The following is a 14,271-nucleotide window of genomic DNA, read 5'->3' on the forward strand; positions in this document are numbered from 1 at the left end:
CCTCCTTTGTTGTTTCAGAAGAACAATTCTCCAGAAGAATTGATGATCCTGTTACCATTACTGAACATTTTGGACAAAGATTTCGTAGGAGGACACTGATCAAAATGGGGCAGGGGGCAGATTGAAACAGAATATCAAATCCTCATGAACCTCTTGGAGCCATGAAGATTGGATAAAACCTCCAACTCTTGTCCTGAGATAACCTTGAATCTTTAAACCCAAGTTATCCCCCAAAGACTTCTTAAAACCAAACAGTGGTTGAGCATAACGAGTTAAAAAAAGGTCTCCCCGGAGTCCTCTGCTGTTTGAAGAGCTATCTTTGAAGGGTCACACGGACAGCAGCAACTGGAAGGATTAGGCGGAAAACCTAGGGGACAGTATGTTTATATGAGTGGGTGAAAAACAGCTCAGAAAATGATGTGCGCGTGGAAACAGTAGCATCGTGTATATGTTCCCATGTGTGTCCTCAACAACGACGAAATTCATAAAATTATTTTTTTTTAAAATAAGACACGTAGTAAACGGATTCAGTCCAATAATAAAACAGTCTTAAGTATTTCCCAACATGGTGAAGGACGTTAAAATGGATGCTCCTTTCACTGGGTATGCAGACAGCTGGTAGTTTGAAGCCGCCCAGAGATGCCTGGGAGACAGGGAGGGGCTTCTCCCTCTGCAAGGTCGAGGCCTTGAAACCCTGTGGAGCGAGCTCCTCCACATCCCTGTTGTCCTGGTGGGACCGAGTGGATTAGCTGGAAATTCCCTAACAATACGGCTTGTTTAACTCTTTCCTTTTCATTGGTTCTCAGTCTCCCTAATTATTTGGGAATTTTAAAAAGTTTCTGATTAAAAGAGAGACAAAGGGAGAGCAATAGGAGAATTTATGATTTTGCAGCACCCCCGACCGACCCCGGTTTGGGTCCCTCATCATGGCAGTAGCTCTATCATCATTTAAAAAGAAAGGGGTGGTGGTGTCTGTATTTAAAGAGACTTTACGCTTTTATCTCTGCAGAGCCGTGATTCTGCTTCTGAGAGGAAGAAAAAAAAAAACACAATAAAATCCCAGATGCTTAAGAATTAGATGTCCATCTTCTTGCTCTTGATTGTTTAGGTGGGCAGATGATGAGGCCCTGGCCACACACAGCTAACGGGTCTTTTCCGATTTTGAGGTGTTGCCGGAAACAATTGGTCACATAAATTAATAGGGAAAGGAAGAAGGGGACCTAGATTCAATCTCTAGGCCTAGACTCTGCTTCCCCCTAAGGACTGTGGGTTGGTCGACTTCCGCTATTTGCAGTTTCCTTCCTCCCCACCGCCCCCTCACTTCCATTCGCTCTTTTCCCACCCCCCAAATTTGGCCTTTACTAGTATGAGGTCAGTATGTTTTCACACTTGGGAAATCTCATTCAAGGAATTTTGTCAATGGACAAGTCATAAGGAGCCCTTCCATTTTAGGGCTCGTTGACGTCACCAAGGAGGCGATAAATATCTGTTGATATAATTGGATGTGCGATTCAGTGTTGAGATAGCAAAACTTTGCCCCATGCTCCCTGGCAGGGCCCTATGATTTATGCAGGAGCAGAGGCAGCACGCAGTCGAGCTGTCAAGAGAGCGTCAGCTTATTAGGCAGATGCTGCGTGGTTTCTGCAGAGGGTCGGCGTTATAAAAGCCTACTCCAAGCTCTGGTGTGGACAAACTCTGAGCACAAGTCCGGAGAGAGACCGAAGAGAGAGGGGAGAGAGTGGAAACGAAAGGAGAGGAGATTTTCCTGAAGAAAATCAACCCGGAGACTTCCTTCTGCTGAGAGGCGGCAGCTGTCCTGCTCACCCGCGGAAGCACCCCAAAGGTAGGGAGCGCCCAGACCCAAACGCGCCACCAACTTGGCGCTGCCACAGCGGCCAGCCAGCTGTCCCCAGCCAGCTGTCCCCAGCCAGCTGTCCCCGTATGCATGTGCCTGGGCGTGTGCGTGTGTGCTCTCCCCGACTGGGCCTCGGGAATTTCCACCCTGCAAACTTAGACGGCTGCGGGGCTTCCCTGGCGCCCGGCGTAGACTAGCCAAGCCCACCATGGACTGCCTGGAAGGAAGGGCGAGGGTGGAGGAAAGGAGGACGTGGTTCTCCATTTGAACGAAGATACCGAGACATCCGGCAAGGGGGATGCTCCAGGCACGCGCAATCTTAAGCCGGTGGAGCCTTCCTAGCGCGCAGGGAATCCGTCTGGCGGATCGCTAGGACGATGATTTAGGGACCTCCCCTTCGCGGGGGGTGTCTCAGCCCGGCCAGGGGCTGCGTTTTGGCGCCGAGCCCCTCGGAGCCCCCTGCGATCCCAACCCCAGAAGTATCCTTCCTAACTTCCCCCCAAGCCCTCGCCCCACGAGTGCCAGGACCGCGGCGGGCGCTTCAGCACCGCGGACAGCGCCCGCGGGGCCGCAGCTTCTCCGAGCGCATCTCCTACTAGAGCCCAACTCTAACCAACTCTTCCTCTCTCTGTGTCTGTCTGTCTTCCCTTCTCATCCCCCCTCCCCGCAGCAGCGAGCGCCCTGAACATGCGGCTGCCGCTGCTCGTGTCCGCGGGCGTCCTGCTGGTGGCTCTGCTGCCCTGGCCGCCATGCGGGGCCTTTCTCAGCCGGGGTCCCAGCCCAGGCGCCCGGCAAACCCCGCCGCACCCGCCACCGCTGGATTTCTTCCAGCCGCCGCAGTCGGAGCAGCCGCAGCAGCCGCAGCCCCGGCCGGTCCTACTCCGCATGGGGGAAGAGTACTTCCTCCGCCTGGGGAACCTGCACCGGAGTCCCGCGGCCCCGCTCTCGGCCGCCCCCTCGGCCCTCCCCGCGGGCAGCCGGCCCTCGCCCGACACGGCCGCCGCCAACTTTTTCCGCGCGCTGCAGCAGCAGCTGCTGCTGCTGCCTGGGCGCTCGCTCGACAGCCCCCCGAGTCGCGCGGCGCGCGGCGCCCAGAGCGCCTTCGGCGACCGCCAGGAGGCACCGGAGAGGAAGAGGCAGGCGGAGGAGCCTCCCATCTCGCTCGACCTCACCTTCCACCTCCTCCGAGAAGTCTTGGAAATGGCCAGGGCCGAGCAGTTAGCGCAACAAGCTCACAGCAACAGGAAACTGATGGAGATCATTGGGAAATGAAGCGGTGCGTGCGGCCGCGGAAATTCTGCATTTAGCACACGCAAAAAATATATTTAAAAAAATAACAAAAATAAAGTATTCTGTACCATAGCGCTGCTCTGATACCATTTGTTTATTTTTATATAGCTTGAAAAAGTCCCGCAAGAGAGTCTATCACCGTTCAATTAGCATGCACAAAGTGTAATCACATGCAGTAACAACAAAAGGCGTGTTGTTTGGCTCGTCTGCTTTTAGCTTCCACGTCCAGGTCTCTTTAGTGATGTTGGGAGCAGCTGCAGGTACAGGAGGAAAGCAGACGCCTCCCAATAGTCCTTGCTGTGGTTTGAGCTAAAGAGAATGCCGTTTTCGTGGACGAGTGGATGTCAAATCTGTGAGCTCTTTTGAATCAACTCTTTCTTGTAAGCATTTCCATAATAAAACATCTTTCCAATCCTTGGTCAATTTGGCTGTGTACGAGACCAATGAATAGAATATTTTTAATAAAAGTTGCAAAGGTAATCATGACGCTACCTACCGTTCCTCTTAAATGTTCAGACACGGGAACTTCTCGGCTCCTAGCTCTCTCCAAGCTGTCTTCAGCACACACATACAAATCAGACCTAGCAAACCCCCCCAACAACAACTCCCAAACTCCCCTCCTTCCTTCTTTTTGTTTGTTTGTTTAACTGAAGACTCTAGCATGCAGTGACCCTGGGCTCAATTCCTTAATGGGAGTTACCTGGGAAGTTGCTTCCAGCTCTAAGACATGGCAATTTTATAAATCAAAGATTGATCCCTAACGGAAATAACATCTAAAGCAGAGGATCTATAAAACAGTCATTGGGAAGGCAGCAGAACGGCTGACGCGGGGGATTCTGCCCAAATTTCCTGCCACATTCCCCGCCCCCCACTATGAGATAGACTCACTTAATGAAGATTGGACTCCCCAAAACAAATTCATGGCCACCGAGACCTTTATGACTCCCAGCAGCCCCACAGCGACCCTAGAAGAACTTGTCCCTGCGGGTTTCCCAGACAGCCGTCTTTATGGCATAGGAACCTCTCCTCCTTCCCACAAGCAGCCGCTAGGGGTTGCCATTCGCTGACCTGCAGCTAACAGCCCAACTCACATCCCACCTCGCCCCCAGGAAGCCACGGGCACAAGTAGTTTTTCCTAAGTGATTTCTTAATGCCTGCTTGTAATATTAAAAACTTGATATAGTCTCCACTGTTACAAATATACATTTTATTGCTATAAGATAGCATTTGTGAATGTTTTTCTTGTAAGGGAATTTTGAATTTAAATTATGCAAACTCTCTCCAAATTTATATCTATGCCAACCTAATCACGTGTATTATTTGTAATATAAACTATCCACTTCTAAAGTTGAACAGTATATCTAATGTGTTTTTGATGCACTGCCCTCTGGTGGTTTAGTTATAGCTTGAACAATTCAATCAAGTGTTCGCTATGTCAAAACTAATATGGGAAAGAAGAACGACTAATTTGAATGTAGGAGGACACCTTTTCCCTAGGAGCGCTTCAAATCCACTTGACTAGTAGATTCATAAGGACATAAGAAACATCAAATAAGCCACTGCAAGACAGCATTTTTAAAAACAGTATTTATTTAAGAGTTCATACAGAGTAGTTATACTTAGGTGCTGAAGAAGGCATTATGTAAAGAATAAGTAAAATATGACTTAAATATATATGTGCATGGAGGGGTGCACTGTGTGCTTATATACATACTTGTATATATATAAACACACATAGCTGTTCTACACTTAACACATTGGTGCCTCAGTGGATCTATTAAAAAGTAGAAAGTGCCTGCTGGAAGGTCTTTTTCAATTAAAGAACATGATATCCGAATACCCAAAACTTAGATTAGAAAATAATTCTACACGAGATGTTCTAGACCTTCGTCTTCCTGACCATGAAAGTGTCACGGAATTCAAAGACCCCTTCTGAGTACACAGCCAGCGAAGCTGTTACGGAATCTGAGTACACAGCCAGCGAAGCTGTTACGGAATCTGAGTACACAGCCAGCGAGGTTATTGCGGAAGAGGAAGCGTCTGTGAAACACTGCATACCTTTGGTCAATGATTTACCTTCTGTCCACATATCGCTAAATCACTCACTTGGGAATTGACACTGAACGTCACTGACCACCTACACTGGCAAAGAGGAGAGGGAGTGCTCTTGTGACGGAATAAGAAACAGCCACGGCCTATCGGAGTGACAGTGTCTAACACCTGTCACTAGCTGTCGACACACGCACATTCATACACCTCCACACCCGTCATGTTTCCCACACAAGAGAAACTCTTCCTAAAATCAAGTTTCTTTTTTTCCAATGCCATCTGCAACTATTTTCTCACAATATTATTTTCTCCCAGTGTGTTGGATAAGTCATCTGGAATTACAGTTTGTTTTTTCCTTCTTCAGAAATCCTGTTCCGAGGCCCCTTTTATCATACGCATCATATTAACTTCCTCTGGGTTCCCTGCTGCCTCTGTGCATCTCGGCCGGGCAGACAGAGGGGCAGCAGCTGCAGTGAGTATCACTCACTCAGGGAGTTCAACCAGGAGAAGGAGAAGACGTGGCGAGCTGGCTCAGAGTCGGCTCCCTCGCTGCTCCCTGGAGCTGCAGCTTGTCCCTGGAGAGGGGCGGCTTCAGCTCCAATCTGTAACAGAAGAACACAGGAATTAGAGGAAGAGGGGGCTAGTCTATTTGATCCAGCCACTTCTCTAAGGAGGAGAAAGGAGAATAATAATTATAGGGCATATAATTATTATCAGGGACAAAAAGCAAGCTTGGGTTATCTTAGCTATGGGCCAAAGCTATGAAAGTAATTCACGCCCATGAGACAAAAAAAAAAACGGACAAGGGTAGTGCATGCAGTGGAGGGAAGTTCTTGGGAAAAATGGTCCAGGCTATTCTACTACTTATTTTCTCTGCAAAGTCCATTTGCATGTGATTCACTGGGATGGAAATCGTGCTGACACCAAAAGGAGTTTGGATTTAGAACACCCTGAAGACCAATCATTTTTTAAAAAATCCTAATGAACTGCTCACAGCAATACTCTGGGAATGTTAATATAATCTTCTCTCCAGAGCAAGAAGGTTCTCCAAGAAATGGAAATATACATCTAACGATCCTACAAATAAAAGTTCTTTTTTTTTTCCCTCAGAAGTTGACTTCCAGGTCTTTCTTTCTACTTCTTCCCAGCCTACAAGCATCCCTGAAACCTACTCAGCGTCATGGCAACATGTAAACCTCCCATGGCAGGAGGATAGTAGCTACACATGTGATGCACATGTGATGCACTGGTTAGTAAAGGAACCCTGGTCTCTAGCATGGAAAGCTCATCCTACTGCCAACTGAATCACCACAGCGTGTGAGTTTGTGTGTGTGTGTGTGTGTGTGTGCGTGTGTGTGCATGCGCGCCCATGTAATTTTTGCAAAATTGCAGGCTTAGCTTTCAGCCAATCATGAAGACTTCTTTTCTTCCATGAAATGGAATCTATTAATGTCAATATTTATAAAGAGAGAATTGTCTTTTTATAAGTCCCCGACCAAGATTTTCATTTTAAGATAATGGCTCAACCTTATCTCATAACTGAACTCATTTATTTCTTTTGGGGTTTTAAAACATAACTTAATGGAATGATAGTGAATTACTAAGTCTCATTGAAACACATTCTCTGTATGACTCAAACACCTTAAATTTACAATCACCATGATTCTTCCTAGGAGAACCGCCAAAAATGAGCAAACATATTCTGATGAGTTCACCACCCCCACTGGTTTAAAATGCTACATATTTCAAGAAATGAGGCAGCCTCATGCATTCAGCTCAGAATCTGATTTTACAAAGCTGCCTTATGAATGATAAATGTCTGAGGAGGCAAAGCAGAACTTGGGTAAGTACGTGGTTTTGTTTCCACTCCAAATAGCTAAGGAGGAAAAATGAGTGTTTGGCTTGTCCTTGACCAGGTCCTATCCGAGATATATGTTTTGGGAGGATGTTTCAAAGCCAATCAAATTAGTCCAAATGTTTATGGTTCTGGGAGCATTTTCCTTCCCAGTGTCTTCACTGTCCCCTGATTAAGGAGTGGAATAAACCTGAAAAACATGATCATAGCTTTTGATGAAGGAACAGTTTAATGCTGAGTGACACTGGGCCTTCTTTAAAACGATGCTATGCATTCTTAGGCACCTCAAGGTCCCTGACAATGAGGTAGAATAAACACCATCCTGACAGAATTCTGTGTCTCTTTCTAAGTGACAAACTGATCTTCCCTCTCACAGGCATGTTACTCTCACTAAAGGTAATGTGAACAAATGATTGGGCTATATCCCTTCTGGGTATAAAAGACAATTTGTGCCCATCCTATATGAATTCTGCCTAGACAATCAGATCTAGTCCACGTTGGACTTTCTTTCCTAGAAGGAGCCCTGGTGGTTCTGTGGTTAAAGCGCTCTATTGCTAACCAACAGGCTCGTGGTTTTAACCCATCAGCGGCTCTGTGGAGAGGGATGAGACAGCCTACCTCCAAAAAACTGACCACCTTGGAAACCTCACTACGGGCAGACTGTTCTACTCAGTCTTATGCTGCTGCTCTGAGTTGGAATTGACTTTGATGGCAGTGGGTTGGGGCTTCCTCGAAGCCATGCCTGATCTAGAGAAAACATCCATAGGAGCTGTTTGGAAGCAACTCGAGGATAAAAGTAGTTTCAGCGGTTATTTTCTGAACGGGGATAAAGCCTTTGGAAAACTGCTGTGTCTGTCTACCAAGCCACTAGAATTGCTTTGATACATAGTTGTCTACATGCATTTCTCTATATTTATGCTATGCATAATTTGTATATGTGCCTGTGCTACTTCTGTATTCAATCTTGAAACTTACCTTCAGTTTAAAACTTTTTACTGGTAACAGCCTATCCGCAAAATCCAACAAACCAAGTTCACTGCCAACAAGTTAATTCTGATTTATAGCACCCTGTGGGGCAGAGTAGAACTGTTCCTTAGGGTTTTCCAGGCTTTAAACCTTTATGTGAGCCAACAGCCTCATCTGTCTCCTGCAAAGCAGCTGATGTGTTTGAACAGATGACCCTTTGGTTAGTGGCTCAACGCTTATTCCATAGTTTAGATTTGTTTTTCAATCCTATGGTTCTAGGCAGTTGGTAGATTTTCCTCCATACACTATAGACTGATGTTGTGTTTCAAGAGACCAAAGGCCAGAGCCATCATGGGTCCAAGAGATAAGGGGCTTATCTTGCATATTCTTAGGGGGTTATAACATCTCTTTGGCCTCATATCTATCAATTGAAGGAAGGACTAGTTTAGTAAGGAGGCTTACCTAGGTTTTGAATTCTAGACCAACCACTTGTTAGCTGTATCATTTGGACAAGTTCCTATCCTCTCTGAGCCTTGGTTTTCTCCTTTATGAACTAGCAATGAGAAGCTACTTTAGAAGGCTATTGAAAATATGGAATAAATAAAAGTTTCAAAGTATCTTGCACATACTTTGCTTAAATTACATGTTTCATACGTGTTTCCGTCTTTCTTACATCCATGACGAGGATCTTCTGCTATGCAGAACGACACAGGAGATTATTTATGACAAGCTAGGGAGCTCTGGTGGCACTGCGGTATAAGCGTTGGTCTGCTAACCACAAGATCAATAGTTCAAACCCACCTGCCACTAGCTCTAAGAAACTCCCACTGTCATGGAGTCCAGTTCAATTCACAGTGACCTCAAGGCAAAGTAGAACTGGCCCTGTGCATTTCCGGGGCTAGAACCCTCTGTTGCTGCTGTTTGGTGCCATTGAGTCAGTGCCGACTCATAGCAATCCCCTGGACAGAGAAAACACTGCCCAGTCTTGTGCCATCTCACCATTGCCCTTATGTTTGAGTCCATCGATGCAGAGGCTGACTCAGTCCTTCTTACTGAAGGTCTTCCTGTTTTTCACTGCCCCTCAACTTGACCAAGCATGATCTCCTTCTCCAGGGATTTGTCTCTCCTCATAACATGTCCGAAGTATTGGGGTGGGGATGAAGTCTTCCATCCGTGCTTCTAGGGAGCATTCTGGCTTTACTCCTCCCCAGACAGGTTGGTTCTTTTTGGCGGCCCATGGTGCTTTCAGTATTCCTCACTAGGGCCATATTCAAACGCACTGACTCTGCGTCAGCCTTGAACGTCCACATGCATATGAGGCTACTGACAATCCATGGCTTGGGTCAGGCTCACCAAGTCCTCAAAGTAGCACCCTTGCTTTTCAGCACTTTAAAGAAGTCTTGTGGGAGCAGAAAGCCTAATCTTTTTACAGCAAAGTAGCTGGTGGTTTCGAACTGCCGTTCCTGTGGTTAGCTGCTGAGCACGTAGCCCACTACGTCACCAGGACTCCTTCACCAGGGGGAAGCAAATGAGTCTTTCGAGTCCCATAAAGATTCACAAACGGTAAAGCTACATGGAGTTAGCATGGTATTTTGTTTGTTTACCAGTAGAAAGCGCTCTGGTGGGGTAAACATTTGGCTGTTAACTGAAAGGGCAGTGGTTCGAGCCCCAGGGGAAACAGATTTGACAGTACGCTTCAGCAAAGCATATGCCCTTGGGACTCCTATGGGGCAGTTCTACACTGTCCTTTAGCGTCAATGTGAATCAGAATCAGCTTGATGGCAACGGGCTGGTTTGGGGGATTTACAACAGCAATGGTTCCAAGCAAAGAGAGACCACTGTCCTTGCCAGGCTCATCTTTCCCAGAGCTGGACATCAGGTGTAAGCGGGAAGCCCTCCAGCGTAGTACAATCACGGTCTTGCGTGGCCCTCTGCAGCGCTGTTTCTAAGCGGGTCAGATGTATGAATCAGAATTGACTCAGTGGCAAAGAATGGGGTTGGTTTGGCAACGGGACCTTGTAAAGGAAGAAGCCCTGGTGGCACACAAGGTGCTCAGCGGCTAACCAAAGGATGTGCACTGTGAAGCTGCCCAGCGTTCCCTAGAGAAAGCCCTGGTGATCGGCTTCTCTAAGGAGGGACTGAAAAGCCAAACTCTGCCAGCAAGTCAATTCCCACTGATGGCGGGCGGCCCTACGGGGCAGAGTAGATCTACCTCCATGGGTTTCTGAGACGGCAACGTTTCGTGGAAGCACACAGCCTTGTCTTTCTTGGGTGGTGGTTTTGAACTGCTGACCGCAATGACGAATCCCTACAACACCAAGGCTTTTCTTCCTTAAGAGGACAGCCTAGACTTGCAGGTAAACAAGTGGCCATCTAGCTGAGAAGCAACAGAGCCCACATGGGAGAAACACATCCATCTGTCTATGTGATCACAAGATATCAGGTATCAAAGAACAAAAAATCATATCATGGTGAATGAGTGGGAGTGCGGGGTGGGGACCCAAAACCCATCTATAGGCAACTGGACATCCCCTTATAGGAGGGTCGCAGGGAGAAGAGTCAGTCAGGATGCAGTGTAGCAACAATTAAACATACACCTTTCTTCTAGTTCTTTAATGCTTCCTCCCCTGCACTATCATGATCCCAATTCTACCTTACAAATCCAGCTAGACCAGAGAGGATGTATACCGGTATAGATAGGAACTGGAAACACAGGGAATCCAGGACAGATGATCCCTTCAGGACAAGTGGTGAGAGTGGCGATACTGGGAGGGTAGAGGGAAGATGGGGTAGAAAGGGGGAACTGATTACAAGGATCTACATATAATACCCTCCCCCAGGGATGGACAACAGAAAAGTGGGTGAAGGGAGACATTGGACAATGTAAGATATGCCAAAATAATAATTTATCAGGTTCATGTGGGGGAGGGGGAGGGGAAAATGAGGAGCTGATACCAAGGGCTCAAGTAGAAAGTAAATGTTTTGAGAATGATGATGGCAACGAATGTACAAATGTGCTTGACACAATGGATGGATGTATGGATTGTGAATATGAATTGTATAAGCCCCAATAAAATGATTTTTTAAAATGATGACAGCCTAGAAAATTCTGGGAGATAGTTCTACCCTGCACCTGGGGCTGTTGTGAGTCAACCTTGACTTGCGGACACCTGACAGTAACAACCCATCGAGGAAGAATGAGGTAAAGACTTCAAAAATCGTCTTTCCCACCAAATAAAAGCAGGTAACATTCCCCTAGTTTTTCCTAAATGCAATGGTAAAGATGTGTTCCTTCAAGTAGTTCCCCAAGTTATTTTTGAGGACTGGCTCTCTCCCATCTTCCTTCCCATAGTGCTGCACCAGGAAGCTGCACAAAGCACGGTGAGCACTGATACATATCTTGCTTTCCAGTTTACTTTTCAAATAAGTTATCTTTAATATATATGTGATTAAAAATTTAAAATATTTCAACAAAATAGAATTATGAGTGTATGAGTAGTATTTTGTTAATACTACTATAAGACTATTATATTGTGGTTAAAGACATAAATATTTTATAAGGGGTTGTATGAACTGCTTACTTAGAATGATATGATAATATTTAAATATAATTAAAATAAGGAAAGACTGCAAGCAATAAACTTTTCTTGCTGGCAATAATAGAATGACTTACCACATTAGTGAGCCCATTAATTGAAAAGGAATATATTTCAAATATTTCATAATCAAGTTGGTTTATAACATTAAAAAAATACTATTAAAGATAGTTTAGTTTTGAAATAAAAGGTAGACAAAGGGTAGTTGGTCCAACATGAGTTCTGAATTTTCCAAATTTCCCTAAAATGAGATAATAAACAAACCATTATTTAACACTATGCTAGGTATAGTATTAACTGAGGGCTTCAGATAATTTGACAAAAAAGATTTTCCCTAGCAGATGGAAAAGAGAAACAGCATTTTCCCTCTGTGTCAACTGTCAGAGATCCAATTCGATCAAGATGCACTGGAGACCAACAGAAGTGAGTGTAAAGCCTTTGCTTAGGGGAACAGATATTTTTCCTGGATGAGTTCATTCAGGGATTCTGGGTATTTGCAAACCAGGCTCACTCACAAACACAGCACACACACACTTTTACCCACATTGTGATTTCTTTCTTGCTATTTTGAACTTTTACTTTGAGGGGCAAAAAAAGTCTAGCCCTGTTACTACATAGGATTAGTTTCACACACATGAAGAACAGGGGCAGCAGGGGGAGCTCGGGGGTCACCCTTGACCAGCCTTGTCATCTAGAGTCACTTTTTTGATGGTAACTGAGGAGCAAGGGTCCGATCAGAAGGTGTGGGTCACTGCCTGTGTGGGCAGAGCTGATCCCACCTATGCGCAGGGTTTGTTTGACCAGTAAGTACGATTGGGCTGCAGGACATTTTGAAAAGTAAAATAAATTTCTGAACTAGTTGCCATCATTAAAAAAACAGAGTTCCAGATTCTCTTGAGAAAGCCGGGCCTGGGTGGAGGGATTCCACCATGCCCACTGTAGGCCAGGGCTTGCTAGCCCCACCCTGTACCTCCCCTGCTCAGGGCTAGCTGCAGCTGCAACAGACCCTGTGCCCGGACAGGAACTGAGCTAGAATGAAGTTAAGAGGAGAGTCAATTGTTTCTCCTCTCCGTCTGCCTTTATCACTTATCAGGCATGTCTTTTTCATTCCTCCTGTCTTCTTGGTCCCTAAAGGCACCGATGTTCATTGCTTCTAACAAGCGGCTAATTTTTAGTTGGAAGGTTTCAGAGAAACTGAAATGCTCATTGAAAGTCTTTGGCTTGACTTTCATGTGAAATGTGATTGGAGAAAAAAAGAGACTACAATATTTCTTATGAAAAGATTCTTGACAATAATAACATGGAACTGTGTGCAAAGATCAATTGAGGGCTGTTGTGTGTCTGTGTACTTAGCATAGGAGATAGAACCATGTGCAGGCAGATGCACACGCTCATGATTGGGTTGGGGGCCCCCCAAGGGGCGTCGGTTACCTAAATGGATCTTGTCTCGCATGATCCACAGAATATACAGACCGAACCAGGGGCTTTCCCAACAGTTGCCCTGGCACAAGCCTGGGCAGAAACACTTAGGAGGGGAATTGCCATAACTGTTTTTTTAGCTGGCTCAAAGTCAAATACTGGGGTCTGCCAGTCTATCTTACACTGCCTCAGCATCCCAGAGCCTCTGTGGGGTGGCAGAATTGGCAAACTGTGGATGCCATCCAGCATCTGATCCATTAAAACTGACCTGTCCTGTGTTCCACTCCCTCAGGCTTATCCAAGTAAGACCAGTCAACCTGGCAAAGTGAATTACAACGGAGACATTACTATTTGCCTCTGCTCGAGACCATTTGACCTAGATATGCCATTCATTACCTTATCCTGAAGGACGAGCAGTGCGAGCAACTTAGACTCCATGCCTGGTCATTTGAGGGGCCACGGGGAACAGTGAGGAATTCTGTGGATGGCAGCCACACTTGGGCTGTCCTTTCCTCAATCTTTTGAGTATTGGTTGAATGTCTGCCCATCACAAAAACAGGCTGGTAAGAGGATCTGGTGACTATTATATGTCAAGCGCCTGCCTTTCCCGGCCAGTGAAAAGAACCCTTAAGCAACTTTATGAAAGCTTGTGTCTCAAGGAATGTGGGTAGGAAAGGCAAGGCCAGACTTGAAGCTGCTCAGTGGGCAGCCACCCAACACACATCCTGCACCTGCTAGCCTGGGTCAGAGGATCAAGGCCAAGTGCTGGGAACAGAGTGAGTGGGAATATTGAGATCATGTTTCGCATGCTTCATCAGAGATTCCAAACCCGATTGCTGAGCTGGTCCCCTACTTAGCATTCCTGAACCCCAGGCCTCTGCATTGCATAGGGATTTCAAACTGGAAAGAAAAAGATGGCCAAGGGCCTGGCCAGTGGCGGGGAGAGGAAATGGAAGGCTAGAGACTGCTAGGCAGAGGGCGTGGATGTGAGAGAAGTTCTTGGGGTGAGGTCTGAGACCCACGGGGCTGAGTAGTCAAGCACTAGTGACTCCATGGGGAGCCTTGCCTTCATGCGCATTGCTCCGCAGGAATGGAAATGGTGGAGGGTGTCTCAAGCATGGACCGCAGGGCTGTGAAGACACAGCACACTCTCCAGAAACCCGAAAGGAAGAAGAAAATAGGCACCACCTCGGAAGAGGCTCGGAAGGAAAGCCACGGAGCGAAGAACATTTTTTTCCTTA

The 14,271-nt window shown here is 46.3% G+C and overlaps 2 protein-coding genes across 4 annotated transcripts in view; one reads left to right on the top strand and one right to left on the bottom strand.

Annotated features, from left to right (window-relative positions):
- Positions 1-1,493: 1,493 nt before the first annotated feature.
- On the top strand, positions 1,494-3,558 carry CRH (corticotropin releasing hormone). Of its 2 annotated transcripts, none has more exons than XM_075550665.1 (2): positions 1,494-1,843; positions 2,526-3,558. In XM_075550665.1, exon 2 carries the CDS (start codon positions 2,543-2,545, stop codon positions 3,125-3,127), a length of 585 nt encoding a protein of 194 aa, XP_075406780.1. In that variant the 5' UTR covers positions 1,494-1,843; positions 2,526-2,542; the 3' UTR covers positions 3,128-3,558. The 2 variants fall into 2 exon arrangements, with proteins under 2 accessions (XP_075406780.1, XP_075406781.1); XM_075550666.1 differs by having other exon boundaries at positions 2,529-3,558.
- A 1,191-nt stretch (positions 3,559-4,749) lies between these two features.
- Positions 4,750-14,271, bottom strand: part of TRIM55 (tripartite motif containing 55) — a 107,537-nt gene continuing 98,015 nt past the window's right edge. For both annotated transcript variants that reach the window (XM_075549624.1, XM_075549623.1), the window contains one exon: positions 4,750-5,796. In XM_075549624.1, coding sequence (XP_075405739.1) covers positions 5,674-5,796 — 123 coding nt within the window. In that variant the 3' untranslated portion in view covers positions 4,750-5,673. The remainder of the gene's footprint in view (positions 5,797-14,271) is intronic.

The sequence above is a fragment of the Tenrec ecaudatus genome, chromosome 5, assembly GCF_050624435.1.
Source record: "Tenrec ecaudatus isolate mTenEca1 chromosome 5, mTenEca1.hap1, whole genome shotgun sequence".
NCBI lineage: Eukaryota > Metazoa > Chordata > Mammalia > Afrosoricida > Tenrecidae > Tenrec > Tenrec ecaudatus.

What these genes read in the sequence shown, in the direction of transcription:
- CRH (XM_075550665.1), top strand. Translation starts at nt 2,543, where the DNA reads ATGCGGCTGCCGCTGCTCGTGTCCGCGGGCGTCCTGCTGGTGGCTCTG.